Source organism: Apis cerana, linkage group LG3 (genome assembly GCF_029169275.1).
Source record: "Apis cerana isolate GH-2021 linkage group LG3, AcerK_1.0, whole genome shotgun sequence".
NCBI classification, from domain to species: domain Eukaryota; kingdom Metazoa; phylum Arthropoda; class Insecta; order Hymenoptera; family Apidae; genus Apis; species Apis cerana.
This window is the reverse complement of record NC_083854.1, coordinates 6251403-6270376: the sequence shown is the minus strand read 5'-3', so window position 1 is coordinate 6270376 and position 18974 is coordinate 6251403. Positions and strand designations below refer to the sequence as shown.

Sequence of the window (18974 nt, the reverse complement as noted above, 5' to 3'; positions counted from 1 at the left end):
GATCGAAATAGAAGAGGAAGTAGACAGGTTTTTCCTTTTCGAGAGAATAGTTTCTTCACGATTCCCGCTCATACGGGACACGTACAAGGGGGCGAATAGAAATCATGGATTCTCCTGGCGTGGACTCTTGGATCGGCGAGACTCACCTTTCAGATTTTTTAACGTGGAAGACGTGATCGAGGAAAAAAGTTTGCCAATGGGAGGGAAAAATCTCGCGATATTAATACTTTGATCGAAGGATTATGGATCGAACGATGGGTTATGTGTTGTATGTATAATTCTCAGAGGAACGATGAGGTGCACTCCGCGAATTCGCGCATAAAACTGATGTCTCAAGTTCGACAAAGACGCAGAAATCTTATCTAGCCGATAACAAAGAGACACAATGTCAACAGGTACACACACAGCTATGAATCTTATCTAATGAATTCTATTCTCTTTTCATTAATAAGGTCGGCCAGTTTTTCTTCTTTTGCGAGAAGAAAGGGAAATTAATTTTTCCTAATTGCAGTTTTGTAATTAGAATTTTTAAGATTTTTTTTCTAAAATTATAGGAAAATTCTAATATTTCTTTGCGTCAATTTTTGAATCTGTCGTGATCATGAAAAATTGTATCATTCCATGTACTTTCTGAATAATTTATTAAAATATTTTTATTTACTTTCATTTTTTGATGCATTACGATCGTAAAGAAAAGAAAATTATCTTTGATAGATTAGCATTCTGTATTTTATGATTAATATTCTCGTATTTTGCTGGAATTATTATGAAAAAAATTGAAATTTTTTAATCAACTTGAAATTAAAAGAACAAGCTTTTTAAATATTTTCTCGTATTTAATATATTCTTGTTTTCCACGCGAAAAAATTGGCCTCGAAACGATGACCTCATACAATTTCCTTTTATTAATTCCTCGAATATTTAATTCTTCACGATAATATGAATTCATTGATGAATAGAAAAAGTTAATTACTTATCACAAAGATATCTTCAATATATTGTTTGTTGATTATTATTGTTTCTTATGCAATTTTTCACGACCTCATTCCGAAGACAGGAACCAATATTCTTATTACGCTATTATCATAGAAACTATAGCCTCTTATCGTTCAGTCTCGAATGCATTTATCATCTTTCCACATCGAACGCTCCTCTTTTCCCTTTTGTTCTTCTTCTTCTTCTTTTTTTTAAATTAAAATTGCTCTTGCAGTGTAACACCTGTTTGTGTCGAACAAAAAAACTATCATCGCTGATAAGAACTTACGATTTTCAGTCATTTCGTATCAAAAATTAGTATCAAAGCTCGTAAAACCAACTAATCACGGAAAAACTTACGATAACTCGTCCACGATGAATTATCGACTAGGTAAATCAATTGCTCCATTTTGAATTCGATGTGAAACAATAAACACTATGCGAAACGGATATCAACGGATCGGTATATCGTGCAACTCAATATGATTACATGTACGAATTTCGCGCCTTACGTGAACGAGGAATGCTTCGAATCTTCGATCTAATCTCGGTTAAAATCGGTGGTAAAAAAGAGTTGCACAATCGACGAACGTATAAACAGAGAGAACATAAACACATAAGAAAATAGAAAGGAGTTAGGATTTAATCTTTTTTAAACTTTCGAAACTCACGATACTTAGTTTCACGATAGATAGTTTCTTCTTTTTTTTTTTTTTACGAGTTCTTATTTTATGAAGAATTAAAATGATTGATGGATTTTAATTTCTGAAATTTTTCAAATTTAGATTTGAATTTGGTGACAATAGCCGTTTTTTCATTTGCAAAATTAAATTTCTTTTCTAATATATTCTTAGAAGAAAGTGATATACTTACTCAAAACATTTGAACTCCCTCTTGTAAGAACTTCTTCCAAACTCGTTCAATTCACAAACTCAAGTTTCACAGAGAGGAGCCACTTTCGAGATTCATTGTCCATTCATGCCACAATCACATGGATCGATTATTCACGATAATTAGAAAGCTTTTTCTCCAGGAATAAAATTCACGTACGATCACGCGCTTTCATTTTTCACGCGAATCTATTTCCTCTTCTCGCGTTAAGATATAAAATTTCAAGGAGAAAAATTCTCAAAATCGAGAAAACTGCGTATTGTCATTGAATTTGGAAAATTTGAAGATTTTTAACGAGATAATCCAACGTTTGAATTTCTTTCGGCATCCTGAGATTAAAGAGATCGACTCACAAGATCGGGTTTGAGGATCGAGGAAGAGGAGTCAAGCGAATTCGCTTTGGACTTTCGCTCGCGGACTCGCGTTGTTATCGACAGACTACTGGCCTCAATGCCACTTGCTGAAAAACACGAGCTCGTTTTCAATCGGTGGCTGACAGTGGGGGGCATTGGTACATAATTATTATCGTTTGGCACCTTATCCGTGATATACGCCGCCAGTCAACGGTATCGATGATTATGTATTTGATTACACGTGGAATAGATCGTTACGAAAATTCTTTTGGAAGGTACATTTCCATTAGATTCGTTCGATCTGATTAGAAGATAGGTGTTTGATAGAGGAATGGTATGCAGGTTCAGTTTTTCTGATTAATTGGCTTTGGCTTTGATAAGTTCTTTCTTTTGATCTTTGACAAAATTCGTTTATTACGTATGTATGACGAACTTTTTGGCGATAAGAATATTTAGAGAGTGGGCGAAATGGGGATATTTTAAAAGGAAGTTTTTTCATTTGTTTGAAAAACAATGGGTCATCGATCGTAGAAAAGAAATGTGCAAAATATTGTGAATTATTTTTTTATTATTATGAAAAAATTGGATTAGTTTAATTTTTCAAATAAAAGTTTATAAGCTGGAATTCTAGAAACACTTGTCATTAAATTTTTCTTCTTTAATTTGTAAAGTGAATGGTTTTTTCATTGAAAAAAGATTTGGATTAGTCTGAGTTTTAAGTACAAAATTCACAATTTATAATTTTCTTGTTACATAGATTGGAAGAGAAAAATTCTCAATTTATATTATTTTTTATTTATGAGAGATAATATGCAACGCAATTTCATTGTCTATGATCAGCGTCCATAAATGTGTCAGATCGATCAACGATCATCTTAATGCATCTTTAATGTATTTATAAAAATACATTTCAGAAATTCCTAATTTATCATCCATATCAAAAATAAATACTATGTAATCATCGAACGTATTAGGTACATTCTTGTATTGCAGTTTTTTAATCGAATCCATCTTATTATTATTTTTTTTTTATTTATCTATTCTTCTCTCAACAATTATTCGTTTCATTCTCCTCGTTGGATTTTAACATATTCGCGAAGAAACTATCTTGTTGTCGTGTCAGATCCACCGGTGATCCATCTTCGACGATCTTTCCATCGTGGAGAACGATTACTCGATCGCAATCGAGTAACGCGGACACACGATGCTGAAAAGTAAATAGATAAAGATGATTAATGAAAAATGATGTCATTATATTCACATCTTTCTTTCACGGAGATAAGGAACTTTTGAGTATCGAATTTACCGCGATAACGATCACTGTTTTGTTCTCGAAATCGATTGAAATTGCTTTCAAGAGACTCTTTTCTGTGGAGGCGTCGAGCGCACTGGTTGCTTCATCTAGGACGACGATCGAGGACTTCCGGAGTATCGCGCGCGCCATACAGAGCAGCTGCAATTGACCGGAAGAGAAATTCTCGCCTCCTTCTTTTACCTCGAAATCTGTTTTTTTTAAAAGGACAAATTCTATTAAAAAATTATATATAGAATTTTTATTTCATTAAAAAAATTTGGAACAAAATGTAATAAGTTTGATAGATTAATAAAAATCATCCATTAAATTTTATCTTATTATCAATTTTTATCTGTTGGATAAACAGAAAAGAGTTTGATATAAACAACAAAGTGCATAATAAAAATATTAGAATTTGAATTGTTATTGGGCAATCAGAATATTCAGTATAATTTTCTCATATAGATTTAAATTTAAAAAAAGTTTCTAGAAATAATGAAATTAATTAATCGTTAAAAGAATTTAATTAGAATTGAATTTATTATACTTACTAAGACCTTCAGGATGTGAAGCTACAACATTTTTAATCTGTGCTATTTCCAACACGTTCCATAGTTCTCGATCTTCGTATTCCGACAGAGGATCCAAATTTTCTCTGGAAATCATTGGAATTTTATTATTACTTTCAGTCGATTTTTTTTAGATAAACAATGATTACCTAATGGTTCCACTAAACATGATTACATCTTGAGGAATTACTGAAAGTCTCGAGCGAAGGATTTTCAAAGGAATTCGTCGGACGTCTATTCCATCGATTAATACACGACCTTGAGTGATATCTAGCAATCGAAACAACGCCATCATTGTGGAGGATTTCCCGCTTCCGGTTCTTCCGCAAATTCCAATCTGTATGCATGTATATACATGTATCAAAACAGAATAGAATTCTCTTATTTTTTTTTATAAATTCTTACTTTTTGGCCAGCTGAAATCTTCAGAGAAAAATTCGAGATCACTGGTTGATTTTGAGAAGCATATCTCAGAGAAACATTTTCAAAAATAATTTCACCTTTGTTGGGCCAATTTTTAGATATGTAAAAGCCTAGAAAATATTATATAAATCAAATAATTTATCATTTTTATCATACCTTGTTTTTCAAATTAAAATTTATATTTCAGAGATAAAGTACCATCTTGATAATTTTCCACAGGGGCATATCTGTAAGTGGAAATCCGAGCAACACTACCAAAATATATCTCTGTCTCCGCGATAAATTTCACCACCCAATTTAAATAAATTGGCACTAGTAGGGTGTAATTAATCGCCAGGCCAACCAGAGCAGGCGTGATATGTGGATACAATTTAGCGGAAATTAACATTACAAATATCGCAGAGCTCACTATTATAGCACCTAGATAATCCTGGAAAGTGTTCATGGTGAAGATAGATCGAGCAGAATGAAAAAGTTTTAAAAATTCTCTTACCAGAACGATGCCTAACCATCGACTGCTGGAATTTAGAAGGAGAAACGCGTTTGTATTGATGTCCAGACACTTTATAGCTTCCTCCATGAAGCGATTCTCTTGCTTTGAAGCTCTTATCGTTGCTAATCCGCAAAGTGTTTCAGAAAAGTGAGTAGTGATCGGCCATCTAGTACTGAAAATGAATAATTGATGTTTTAAATCGAGAGAAATTAATTGAAAATAATAATTATATAAAATTCATTCGTAGAAGCAAATCTCACAGAAAATTTGCTAAAAAATATTTTAAAAAATTTAAAGAAATAGTTAGATTAAATGATTGACCAGAGACAATCATACCTGCCGTCTAATCTTTGTAAATGTTTGGCACTACGCCTGTAAAATTTTTGAATCAGATAATAAACTATGCACATAGGTACAGCGAAAATGAGGAACCATGGTGAGATAATAACATTCACGATTATCGCTGAACCGCAGAGAAGAACGAAGAACATCAGTCGTTGGATCGACATGGATATTTTCTTTAATAAAAAATGAAAAGGCAAATTTACTATCTTGTAGATCATTGATTATTTGATTTTTTATTGAATATCGACCTTATCAATGACACCTATATCGGTGCTAAATCTGTTTAAAATTTTTCCCACAGGATTGGAATCGAAAAACGACATTGGCACTCTTAGAAGTCTGGATATAGCTTCCTCGTGCAATTTTCTTCTTGCTCTTGCACCTGTCCATTGACCACTTACATTGCATATTATAGAGAATAATATAAAAATAATGGAAAGAATGATATAAACTTTAAAATAGAAGACCGTCTGAAATAAATATAAAAGATATTTTATTTATTGCAATTTTCAATAATTCTAAATCATTAAAATGTATATAATTACATCGTGATTTTCTTCAATGAAATCCTCGTTTGTCCATTGGCTTAACCAGAAGTCGATGAAAACATGAAGAATCTGACAGAAAATCGCTATTGTTATATAAATTAAACTTGGTATCCAACCTCCAGCCTTTATGTAATCATAAAAGATTGTTCTAGTGATTGTTCTGCTATCTTTCTGGTATTGAAACTGTTCTTCTAATTCCTTTGTATCATAGTCTTCTAAAACAAAAAAAAAAAAAAAAGATAAAAAGCAATAATTGTTGTATTTTATTTTTTTCAACAGGATTTCTTTTATACTTTTATACTAACTTTCTTCAATATCCGTTGATTCTTTATTTCCTTTTGATTCTATTGATAACAATCGTTTCACAGGAAAATGTTCATTTTCTTGATCATGACAAGTTCTAAGTGAAAAAATAAATGAATGGAGATATTTATATTTTATGATAAAAATAACAAATTTTTCATACTTTTTAACATTGTATTGTATTTGTCTGTTAGAATTAGATGGTATCAATTTTTGTAGGACGCTTTTGTCTCTGTTCAATGTTATTTCATCAGGATGTGGACTAATTATTCTATAAATTGAATACATATCAATAAAAGAATATTTTTTTTTCAAATTAATTAAGATTTAACTTACCCACTAGAAAATATTTGTCTAAAAACATTGTTACGTTGTCCATTATCAAAAGTATTATTTCTTTTCCTGAGAAAGAATTTATTTTCAAAAATTTATTAAAAACAAAATTAATAAAATTCTTTTTGCATACCTGGGTACAATATATTGACTCTCAAGAATTGTCGGAGTGCTGTTTTGTCGTAGAACAGGAGGTGGTTGTCTTTCAGGTTGAAGACTGGTCGATCTAACAGCATTTCGGTGCGGTTTGAATCGCTTTTTCTCTACATTCCATTCTTCTGTAGATACTGGAAGATCTGTTAAATCATGAGCCAAGTATCTTGATCCGGAAAGAGTAGTTCTTCTCATTCTTAATGGTACGAATCCTGAGTTCTAACAAATCCAAATTATTTAAAATAAATTACTTTTATTAAAAAAAATAAAATTATAATATAATAAAATATAAATAATTTTAATTAATACGAATATTAATTAATCATATACCACATGAGCGTCTTGATCAGTGATCCATGATTTATCCCTAAGTTTATTCTTCGCATTATTACCGATTCTGGATACCAATTTAATTAAAGACCATCTATCTTTTGCAGTTCTATAAACACGACGATATTCATCCTCTTCTGTCGTTTCCATTTTCCTCCACTCGATTGCTAATTCTGGATCAAAATCCTCGATCGCTGATTTCGTTCCTATTGTTCGGATCCGACATCCATCCATGACGACAACCTTAATCGTGCCCATGATAATTTGCTATCTATTCCAAAGATCTACTTATTGTATTGCAGAGTTTGACATACTTGATGAGCAATGGATAAAAATTCCAGTCGATGAGTAACCATGATCACAGTGCGCCCGCTTCTGAGTAATAGTTTTCGAATTCCTTGATCGAAGATCTGTTGCCCAACTTGATGATCCAGTGCAGATAATGGATCATCCTGGATATATATATATATATTTTTTAATCTTAAAACAAATTTGTTCCTTTGATCTAATTAACTAACCATTATAATAATATCTGCGTCGCTATAAAACGCTCTGGCTATAGTCACTCTCTGTTTTTGGCCTCCACTCAAGTTTATCCCCTTTTCACCAATTCGCGTGAAATCATGGCCAGGAAGTATATCGACATCCGGTTGAAGAGCACAAGCTTTCAACACGTTTTTATATTTTTTCATTTTGTACGGCGATCCAAAAAGAATGTTGTCTCTCAAAGTTGCGTTTTGAAGCCAGGGTTTCTGTGCCACGTATGCGATTTTGGAATCTCTGTTTTACAATAGAACAGTTTCTGTTTCATTTTTAATTATAACGATACAATTGTTGTGTTAAAATATATTTGTAAGTATATTTTTATTTTATATGAATGATTAAAAAGGAATTAAAATTTTTTTTTTTAGGAGGAATTTTTAACTCACTTAGCCCATTCAATGGATCCTGCTATCCTCTGGATTTCTCCCAACATTCCTAGCAGCAAAGAAGTTTTTCCACTTCCCGTTTTACCAACGATTAAAGTTAACTGACCTGAAAATTAGAGAAGTTAACATTTTTACAAAATCAAATGATTTATTAATCATTGCAATAAATAAATTACCACATGGAAAGCTAAGATCATCGATGGACAACAGACTTTCCTCTGTACCCCAGGAAAATTTGCAGCCTTTCATTGTAAGTATCGGCATTTCAGGATCTTTTTCAAAGACTGTATCTATAGAAGAATTTATATTCAATTGGTAATCTTTTAAGCCACACGATTGTCTATTTTCCTCATCTTCTTTGATGTTATCCAATGATCCAAATGTAGGATTATTGAGCGTCTTCATTGTTTCCATCTGAAGAAATTATAAAATTTGATTTAAATCAAATTTTACATTATTATTTTAAAGTATTTACAATGGATTCGTCGACGGAATTAGTTTGTGACGATATACTCTCAGCATTTTCTGACTTTCTATCAACAAAATCGGGCAAGACATTGTCAATTTCTGGAAGTTGAAGAAATTCCTCCATTCTTTTCGTGGAAATCTAAAAAATCTTTGAATAAGTATTGCACAATAGAAAAACACAATAGAAATTGTAAATTTCGTTTATTATTAGAAATTTTGTTTACCATAGCATTGATAATGATAGGGATCATGACTGGAAAGATGAGAAGAGGAACAGTCAACTGTGAGAATAATGCTAAGCTTGCAAAAACCTTTCCTACATCAAGAGTTTGATCTTCTAGCCAGAAATAAGCGGCAAAAGTGAAAAGTGTCATCAGAACCGAAGAAGCATGGATGAGGAAGTCTAATTATGAAAGAATAATATTTATTGCATTATTACATTTTTTTCAATTTTATTTATCTATTCGAAAAATTAAGTTTACTAATAAGAGTCCAATAGAAAGAGTCTTTGTCCAACATCTTCAGCTCATCTTCTCTCGTTTTCCTTATTTTTTCTTCAAAAATATTTTCCCAAGCTCTAAGTTTCACCAATCTCATTCCTTGGAAAATTTCATTGATTAAACGTAATCTAGTATCACTGTTTTTCTAAGGATAAACATATTGTAAAGATTTTTCAATTATTATTATTAAAAATTAAAAGAAAAATTGGAAATATCAACCTACAGTAATCAATTTAGAATTTTCCGACATCTTTTTACCAAGTATCAATTGTAAGGGTATCACTACTAATATGCAACAAATTGCTCCAATGATTGCACTGACGCCCAATTTTGTGTAAAGAAGAAAAATAATAGCAATAATCTAAAAACAATACGTAGCTGTAGAATAATTTTATAGAATAAAAATATATTGTTTTTCCACCTTTAATGGAATGGCCCATGTATAATGTCCAATCCATAAAAAACTCATCACATTGTAGACATCTTCTGATATCAGATTAGTCAAAGTTCCAATATCAGCAGATTGCTGGAGTTTATTCTGTTCTTTCTCCTTGTCTGACAAGTTATCTTCTTCGTCGATGCTCCAAGAGTACAAACGCAAAGCTTTATCGTATAACAGTGCCTGCAATTTTAATTTGACTATGCTGATAATTTTCGATGGTTTCTATTTTCGATTTTTGAGTGTACCTGAAGAGCAGTTTTCAAGCGAATTCCTTCAACGCAGAGAATATGAGTGGAAGCTTGGCTTAGAGTTCCTTGTAATAAAGAAAAAAACAATACCAATAAGCCCAAAAAATAGCCATTTTCTAAGATTTCTGGAAATGTCATGACAACCTAAAATATAGTATAAAATTTCTTTTTTTTTATTTAATTTTACAAAAAAAGAAATTATCCTGTAGTGTTAGATACAAATACCATAGTGTATTGAGAAGTTATTGTTCTATTTTGAGAGGCAGAAACATAGTTCAGGATTTTAGAAATAGACAATGGTCCCACAAGGGTTGCAGCATCTCCCAATAACTTTAACAATCCTCCAATGACAAAGGGATGCCATATCTTCTTCCAAAAACATTTCCAAAGACATAATTTTTTGTTTCTTTCCTATAAAGAATATCAGACACTCTAAATCATCTAAATTTTATAAAAATATTTTTATATATTCGTTGCTGTTATATTATGATTAGATGGAAATGTATATTTTTTAATTAAAATTTATTACAGTTTATTTTCCATTTTCCAGAATTACCCTATGCTCCTCGTATACTTTTCGAAATTTTCCAAATTGTTTCCTAGTACTCTCTTCCTCCGGAAGTTGACCAAGATCGTGAATGTCCAGATATCTCTTGTATCCTTTGGACAACAAATTTATCATCCACTGAAAAGTGATTTTATTGAAAAATGGTGCCTCCGTGTGTTTATATACGATTTTTCCTCGTGTCTCTCGTTCGATCAAGTATCTTCTCCTTCTTCTTGTCTAGACAGGGTGAAAATTGTGATTATTCAGCGAGTAAAATGTGGGCTATTTGTATGCTCCAGCCTGCTTGTTTTTACTAGGTCAAGGAGCCAATATGCACACATAAAATATATTTAGAATAACGATAAAGTGTTCATCTTACCTGTTATCGAAAGATTACTTAATTGGACATACTCTTCACATAACTATAATTAAACGTAAGGAGTATTTTCATTCTTATTGAGGTTTGAGAAAAGAGTTGATATATTATAGCAAAGTGGAAATTAACGATGGATAATTGCAATACTAAAAATTAAAGTGATTAGGAGAATTTTATTCTTCTGAAAAGTGTAATTTACTTATTTATTTATTTTTATTCAATTTTGTTATTTTGTTATTGTATTTATATACTTTCTTTTTTCTAGAGGTATAATATAGAATAATGGATAATTATATTATTATAAATAGAATTGAGATAATTGATAATTGTATAGAAAACAGAACTAAAGAGACTTGAAGGTAATTTTACTGCAACAAGTGTAACTTTTTTATTTTGTTGTTTCATCATTTTATTTTTCAGGAGATAAATAGAAATTTAGGAAATGTAATTCTTTATTTTTTCGTCATTCTATATTTCTATATTAAAAAGAATTTGTTTCATGAAACCGTGTGATGTTTGTCTCTCTGACATTGTAACAATTATTAATTTTAGTATGACTATTCTTGGATGTTTTGAAACATGTGCATCAAGCATCAAAATACACTTTCTACGAAGAATTTATTTGGTTTCCTAGAAACTAACCAGAGAATATCGATGGAATGGAGCTATATTTGCGATTTAGTTTGCAGTATCAAGGAAGAAAAGTTCTTTGTTACTATTCGATAAGCTCTTCTGCTTCTCCAGGTCACGATAATAAACATTATTGTTCAAACAAACTAAGTAAATGTAAAACAAATGTTTGCATTCGGCTGGGAGTAGCTGGTTTTTCTCGATAAGGTTGCAATGTTATGTTGCTAATTCGATACTTACCATAATAAGTAGTTGATTTAAATTAAGTATCTGATAGTCTAATTAAATTAAATTGAAATTAAAATGGATTTATGATTAATTACAACATTGAGGACAACATGAGGACAACATTTATGAGGATATAACTACCTCGAATTAGCTTTAAAATTAAATAATAAATCAACTTACTATAAGATACAACGTGTAAGAATCCAAAATAGCAAAGAGACCGCAGAAAATAGCGGTGATCGCTGTAGTTGTGTATCGAACATGTAAAACGGATAGACCATATCTGAAAATTTTCAGAAATTGTTTTAGTTGATACCAGAGTCATTAACAATAATAAAAAAAAAATTTCAAATACGAAACTGACCTATAAAGATACGTGAGTTTCCATGCTCGTGATAAACCAATCGCAGCGAATATTCCAGTAGTGTAAGCAACGCCCAAACCATCCTTAACTTCGGTGTTTCGATGCAGGATCCAGCAGTAAAGGATAGCTACTATCGTAATGATCGAAGAGCAAGAAATCCACGTTAGGAAAGACTCGCATAATTCCAAGAAAAGAACCACTAATACCGTCATACATAACAGTGTTCTAGTTGTGTGAAATGGCAGAAGTCTTCTGCATTTTCTAAGTAAAAAAAGAAAAGTATTAAAAACCTGGATCCTTTATAAAATATCAGCGAAGGTTTCAATTTCATCACTTTTTACGTGACAATAATAAGAGAGATTATTTTTAATAGACATGTAATTCATAGTCATTATCCTATTTATGTCACCACTAATCTACGATCTTTTGCATATATTTAGGTCCAATCGATCGATCTTCGACAAACCTTCAATTATCCCTCGTTACAACAAAGAAATAAACAAATTCAACATCCTTTATGAAAATGATCTAAATTAACTCAAGTGCCAATAAAATGAACCAATTAATTACCAGGTAATTACAACCTTGGACAAATGGCAGTCCAATTATTTTTGTATTACCTTTTTAGAAATTGATCAATTTGCTTATAAACACGTCTAATAAACGTCATAAACTTGTTTTTCAACTTCCGTCTTCTCAAATTATCTTGTTTTCTTGGAACTTTAAAAGAATATTTTCTGGATTTCACAATTTCTTAAGAAGAACTGATCAAATTTAAAGGGATTACGAGAAATCTTTATTGATTTTTCAACGAAGAAGAAAGAAAATAATCGAGCAGCCATCTGATTCAATTTTATTAAAATTCTTCGAACGCGCAACATGACGTAAACCAGGAAAACGTGTATACGTAGGTGTATGAACACCCTTCATGAACACATGTTATAAATTATTCTGGTAATTAATTCAAGCCTTTTAGTTATGCCTTTAGTTATATTAATTCATGTATTTTGTTATTTCATGCGATTAACAGTAATATTTATATTTTTATTTGTAATTATGATTTGAATTTTTATTTTGCTTTTTTATTTTTTTTCGAATAATATATTTTTTGAGTTATTTTTTTGGTAATCTTTATAGATGTACATAGAATAGGATTTAAAATTTTAGTTCATATTTGATTTTGTTTAGCTATTTAGCTTCAATAATGAGTCAAGATATTCTTTAAATCTTTTGTTTGGAAAGCAAATCATTAATAATGCCTTAAGTATAGTAATATTGAAAAATATTTCCAAAGTTTTGTATGTCTATGATATTTTTTATTTGTAGAACGAGGAAAAAACAATAGAAACGAGTTTGGTATAGAAAACAGATAAAACTTTTGTAGATCCAGCCTTGTTTCCTGGAATAGAAAGGTGTTACAGACGTTTGACATGGGTAAATAATTGATAAAGTTCCCAAGAAGAATATCAATTATTCATTTTCTGGTTAAAGAATTAATTCGTTTTAAATTTTTTTTTTCAGATCTTTTCTTATTGAAGATTTTTAATTACAATCATTTAAAAATTGTAATATAATTCCATGTAAGAAGGGTCAAGTAAAGGCGAAGAAATTAACAGGCTTGAGAAATTTTTATCACATTAATTGAAACAAATTGTTCGAATGGAACATGGTAGTCCCATATGAATCATGGGGACATCCCAAATGTGAAACGTTTCGTTTAATTGAAGGTTGCTTCAATTGGTGTTAGCTGAACACGAAGTTCTAGCCCCTTAAATACAAATTAAACATTCATTGCACGTTTTCCTCAAATCAACAGTATGCATTGTGACAACTAAAGCAAATACCATTGCTGTTACGAATAGCCAAATCTTATCGTTTTAAAATTAACTTTCGAGAATATGGTATCAACATTTCGATCTATATTATCAAGTAATATATCAGATTGTTGTTAAGTAAATATTTTATCGAATTTGTTAAATAAAAAGATTACTTTTTCTTGATTTGACGATGTTTTAAATGAATTTTTTCCCTTTTCCTAGCTATCTTAATTTTTTTATTCAAAATATTGGAATACATAAAATATTTTACGATATTTCTCAACATTTCTAAACATCAGAGAATTGCTCGTGCGTATCTTTTTATAAACTATCGATAAATATATCTTGTATATAATTTAAAATGTAAATCAGAAAATTTTGGGGATCAGAGCCATCTCGCGTTTGGATGCGCGAAGCTTCGACTCGTTACTAGCAAAGCAGGATATGCAAGGAGGTATTCGTGACGTCATATATAGATAAGGAGAGCAACATTGTGCGAAAAGGACAGAAAAGATGTGCCACTAACTTTGGTTATGTGGCTCCTAATACTATCCGCCATTTTCGAAAATGTAATATTGAAAATTAATTAATTACTCGTTTTCCACTAAAAATTTCCATACTTTCAAGTTTGCATCTTGAAATTAGAACTTTATATAAGTTTCTCATGTTAATTTTAACACGAAATTTTTAATAAATTACTTATTTTATTTATTTTGCAAAACTATATATATAGTTATAATATTAACGATATAATATATAATGTATATTCAAACGTTCAAGGAAACAAGTAACAGATATTATTTTAGAAAGTTAGTTTCTTAAACATGTCTTATCACATACACAACTCCTAATTATATTATATCGATAGTGATAAATCTCTCTATTTATCGAAGATATATCGTCGAAATTGAAATCTCAATTGAATTCTTATTTTTTCTCTCTTGAACTTACTTCTGTTCTTTACTGTATTTATACTTCAGAACGATGATCAACGCAATAAGAATCGTGATCGTCGAAACCCAGATGTTGACGAGTTCTACGAGGCATTCTTCGATAGTCTCTTTCTCGGTGAACCGGATACTCGTACCGTTTTCCGTTTTCCAGGACCACACGACACGTCTCGTGGGTAAAATCCTCAGGAATTTGTATCTCTTGCAGAAATCCATTTTTAACAAAATTCTGTGAATTTTTTATCATTTACCTAAAAATATCAATTTCCTTTAACTTTTCAACAATTTTCTATGGATCTTATAGTCTTGAAAATCAATTTTCTTTCGTCTATCTATCTTTCTTAGTCTTTTTGACACTAATAAGAAAATGATTAATGTAATCATCAATATATCTTTGTAAAATTTCTATAGATACTCCTTTTGCATTTGATGATTGTGCATGTTACGTTGAAAGCATGACTAATTTTTATATATATATATATTTATTCACGATACAATTCATGTTCGCATAGCTATTTTGATGGCAGATGTATGATTATTAATTTGACATTCTTTTTTAAAAAACAGCTTAATACAAGTTTTACATAATCTATTGATTTCTCTTTTGAATATTTGCAAATATAGTTCTATTTAGTATTATTGAATATATATTTTGCAATTAATGAATAGTGTATTCCATTATTTTCATTCGTGATGTAACGATAAATTATTTTGCAGGGAACATGATCTAATTTCAGCTCAAAAAATACTTTTTAACTGTGCTTTACGTTCTTCAAAAATATCTTATATCATCTCAAATAGCTTCTAAATCTAAATCTAACGTGAAATCGAATAAAACTTATGTTTTTACGCGTGCTTTTGTGACAAATGAAAGAATTGACAAAAATTGCGGACATCGTTTTCATCGTGAAACGATTTAATAAAAAAAAAAAAAAAGATAAGGTATTATGAAAAATATTCAAATAATCATTCATATCAAATTTTTATTTTATTTGTTGTCTCTTTTCTTCAATTTCGCATTTCTTGATCTAATAAAAATCTAATAAAAAATGTTTTAATCCCTATATTACATATTATACGTTATTTGTTATTTTTCATAATCATTTGAAATAATCACACATCTTATTTTTTTTAGTTTCAAATCAATTTATTTTTTTATTTTAAACTAATTTTTTCTATTCATCATATTCGTTAAAAAAATAAATGCTGACACAAGGAAGATTTGAACAAAATCCCATCTCCGCAAAGAGAGATAAGAAATGAAAAGAAATTAGAATTTCACAGCCGTAATAAAAAAAAGGATGAATTGAATAGCGTTTAACGGTGACCTCACGAAAAAGGTTCACGGTTTAAATTAATACTTCAAGCTTCCGTGGCGCGTTTCGTACAACGACAAACCCATGCAAAGTGTCCATTAATCTCAAGGCGACATAGATCGAAACCTCATAGCCATCAATATCATTCACGTGACAAAACAAAAATATAAAAATACAAATGTCGATCGTTCCTCTGATTCAATGATGATCGTGAAACGTATTCTATTTTTCGCGCGCGCAAAAAAAAAAAAAAAAGAATATAAAAAAAAAAGAGAAAAGAAAAAAGAAATGTTACATAAATTAAATAGATTCGCGTTAACATGGTAATATGCTCTTATCGGATTAGCTCGTTGAATAAACAATTAATTAAAATTCACGGATGCCAGTCAACGATACGCTAACTTTTTAAGTAACAACACTTACGTGCTCCCAGTTGGAATTCCTCGACGCGGCTCGTTACCATAATTTATACGGTGACTCTATTGCCATCGCGTTTCTGTTATGTCACAGATGATTTATTCGCCGTTTCCTCGTGAGACAGTTTGCTTCTGAACTTGCAACTTCACTTTTTTCGTCTCTCGATTCACGAGTTCGTTTCTTTAAAATTCTCGATGTTGCAGTTTTAACTTGTAGGCACTCGTATTATGTTGATGATGCTTTTTAATGAAGCGCTGAGAGATTCATTTTGAGGTTGAATTTTTGTCGAATCGACTTTTATATTGAAGTAATTGAAGTAAGACTAGATAAGTAAGTGTTGTGTTAAATTTTTGTGAAATAGAAATTTTGCCTTTTTTTTTTTTTTTTTAGTATGGGAAAATTAAATATTAATAAATAACATTATATAATTCAATTATTTATTAATATTTAATTTTTGCGTATATTATAAAAAAGGCATATATATGGATGTATATTATTAATAAATAATTTTGGTAATTAAAAACTATCTCATATCTTAGCTAGTCTTCAGCTCAAGAGCGCATAAATGATAAGTAAAATCTTATCTATGAATAATTGAGATCTTTTTTGTTTATGGATACGAATAGATGATTTATATGAATAAAAGAACGATAATTTATATTTTTTTCACTTCATTTGTTAATGTAGATTATAAGGAAAGTATTGAAAAATGTTCGCCCCAAAGTTATTTTTTTTTACATTATATAAATAATATTGAATTAAATAATAATTTTTTTGCCCAAAAAAACCAATATGAATTTTATTCATGCAAATTAAATAAAATCAAAGTTTGTAATTTTCTATGCATATTAAATTTAATACAAAAACCATTCATACTAATAAGGAAAATAATTGATTGATATTTAAATAAAAGTATATCTTAATTCTGGTACATGTTAGAAACAAGATTCTTTCAATAAATTTTTTTTTACGTGAATGAAAAAATTTATATTTTATGTTATTCCGTGATTAATCGTTTCGTATACATTTTCTAAAATAGAAACCCTATTGCACTAAAGTATATTTGTAATAAAAATGTTTACATGAACGATGTTTAAATATTAAAGAATTAGTTATTCATTGTAAATATTAAATTCTAAAAAAATTCCATATCATTTATTTTACCGTTCTTTTAAATAATTAAAGAACTTAATTGTCGACTTAAAGAATTTTACGATTGAGAATAATGAAAGGAAAGAATAAATATCTAAAAAGTTTAAACATGCACATTGTCTTGAAACATATGGTTAATTCATTCAATGATGAAAACAAATTTTTCAAATGTATCCTATCTAAAAATATTTTATTAAATTTAAATAAAACAAAAGAAAGAAAAAATCTAAGAATCGTGTAGAAGATTTAAAAAGAAAATATTTTCGTTCGAAACGCAATTATTCATAAATGACAAAAAAAAATCTTTCGAATCTTTTAATATCTAATATATACAAATTTTAGAAGTGTAAAAAAAAAAAAAAAAATAAAAATCTCAAGCGTGTAAAGGGATTAAAAGATACACCTTCACCCGAAACGCGATTACTCGTCCGATACTCGACTTCTGAAGGGTCCAGGAACCACTTGTCGGTTTCGAATCGGTATTCTTGGTCACGCACGTGCGCGGCCATCGCTTTTAGAGAGGAACATGCGTGCTCCCCGGTTGATGGTTCGCGGCTTACTGACAGATCAGAGAGTCGAATGTCGAACACTAGCGAATCGTAATTCCATGTATACGATGAGTCACTGGTGAAAAAAAGATTTGGGCCCTGCTGGCAGCAAACTCTTCTTTCACCGGAAACGCAAGCTCACCCGTCCTAGAAAAGCGGATTTCTTTAGACTGCCTTTAGACTCTTGGCATCTCATTGTCAGCCTCTTTTTCCATCTCGAGACACGTCGCGTGGAATTTAACTACGGTGAAACTGTCGAAGAAGTTGAAGAGCAAAGTTGACAATTGAATACAAGTTGCAAAGACGAGATCCATTTTTGAAAATAGTAACTCGTTATATTTTCCGTTTATTTAAAATAAAATGAGTTTATGTATTTTTTTTCGAAAAGGGTTAAGATAAGATCACAATTTCTATAAATTTCTGTTTCATATATATTTAAAAACTCATGTATATATAATAAATAAAATTTTAATTAATTAAACTACTAATTTCTAATACACGCATATTATTTTTATATGTTTTAATATATTTTATATATTTTTATTTGATAGAATGATATTTATTAGAAATAATAAAATTAATTATAGAATTAATTAGATATCGAAGCTCTTTCTTGAACTCGTAAATCTTGTAAGAAGATAGACAAGGAGAGGAAATTGTGGAAGAAGGACAGAAACAGGATAAAAATATGGAAATCAGCGCCATCTTCAGAGTGCCGCAAATGAAACTCAATAAATAAAGAGAGCAAATAGAAGGAAAAGGATAGAGATAGAATAAGAATTGAAATCTAACGCCATCTCTTATCCAAGTATTGAAAATATGCTTCTAAAAATATTGAAGAGATGGCGCCAATAGTCAATTTTTAAGAAATATGAGAATCAGCGCCATCTTCAGAGTGCCGCAAATGAAACTAAATAAATAAGGAGAGCAAATAATAGGAAAAGGATAGAGATAGAATAAGAATTGATTATCAACGCCATCTATCGAATACTAAAAGTATTACTTTAAAAACAGGATAAGGTAGAATAAGAA

General features: G+C 30.1%; 1 protein-coding gene and 1 long non-coding RNA gene across 18 annotated transcripts; one reads left to right on the top strand and one right to left on the bottom strand.

The window, feature by feature from the left end:
• The first annotated feature begins 4 nt into the window (after positions 1-4).
• Positions 5-13742, top strand: LOC107997324 (uncharacterized). Of its 13 annotated transcripts, none has more exons than XR_009829130.1 (8): positions 5-395; positions 4217-5145; positions 7922-8189; positions 10786-10879; positions 11073-12060; positions 12183-12696; positions 13069-13176; positions 13264-13742. It is a non-coding gene; the product is annotated as an uncharacterized LOC107997324 (long non-coding RNA). The 13 variants fall into 13 exon arrangements; XR_009829127.1 differs by having other exon boundaries at positions 10941-12060; XR_009829129.1 differs by having other exon boundaries at positions 7922-10710.
• On the bottom strand, positions 2768-17971 carry LOC107997322 (ATP-binding cassette sub-family C member Sur). 5 transcript variants are annotated; one of them, XM_062072488.1, is made up of 32 exons: positions 17798-17969; positions 16249-16496; positions 14511-14760; positions 11743-12003; positions 11559-11661; positions 10154-10381; positions 9823-10008; positions 9595-9741; positions 9329-9529; positions 9131-9268; positions 8890-9052; positions 8632-8810; positions 8415-8546; positions 8116-8353; positions 7940-8045; positions 7529-7790; positions 7325-7462; positions 7011-7253; positions 6661-6899; positions 6531-6596; positions 6358-6465; positions 6197-6291; positions 5889-6106; positions 5592-5813; positions 5335-5516; positions 4999-5170; positions 4704-4935; positions 4488-4615; positions 4232-4419; positions 4065-4168; positions 3526-3722; positions 2768-3426 (listed from the first exon to the last, which is right to left on the bottom strand). In XM_062072488.1, exons 3-32 carry the CDS (start codon positions 14723-14725, stop codon positions 3268-3270), a joined length of 5250 nt encoding a protein of 1749 aa, XP_061928472.1. In that variant the 5' UTR covers positions 14726-14760; positions 16249-16496; positions 17798-17969; the 3' UTR covers positions 2768-3267. The 5 variants fall into 5 exon arrangements, with proteins under 5 accessions (XP_061928472.1, XP_061928471.1, XP_061928473.1 ...); XM_062072487.1 differs by having other exon boundaries at positions 4704-5170; positions 16249-16564; positions 17798-17971; XM_062072489.1 differs by having other exon boundaries at positions 2768-3722; positions 16249-16564; positions 17798-17971.
• Between the last annotated feature and the right edge of the window lie 1003 nt (positions 17972-18974).

What these genes read in the sequence shown, in the direction of transcription:
- LOC107997322 (XM_062072486.1), bottom strand. Translation starts at nt 14,725, where the DNA reads ATGGATTTCTGCAAGAGATACAAATTCCTGAGGATTTTACCCACGAGA. An exon ending in ATCAACGGATATTGAAGAAA is followed by an intron (nt 6,107 to 6,196) that starts GTTAGTATAAAA and finishes TTTTTGTTTTAG; the next exon opens with AAGACTATGATACAAAGGAA. An exon ending in ATATAGGTGTCATTGATAAG is followed by an intron (nt 5,517 to 5,591) that starts GTCGATATTCAA and finishes TTTTTATTAAAG; the next exon opens with AAAATATCCATGTCGATCCA.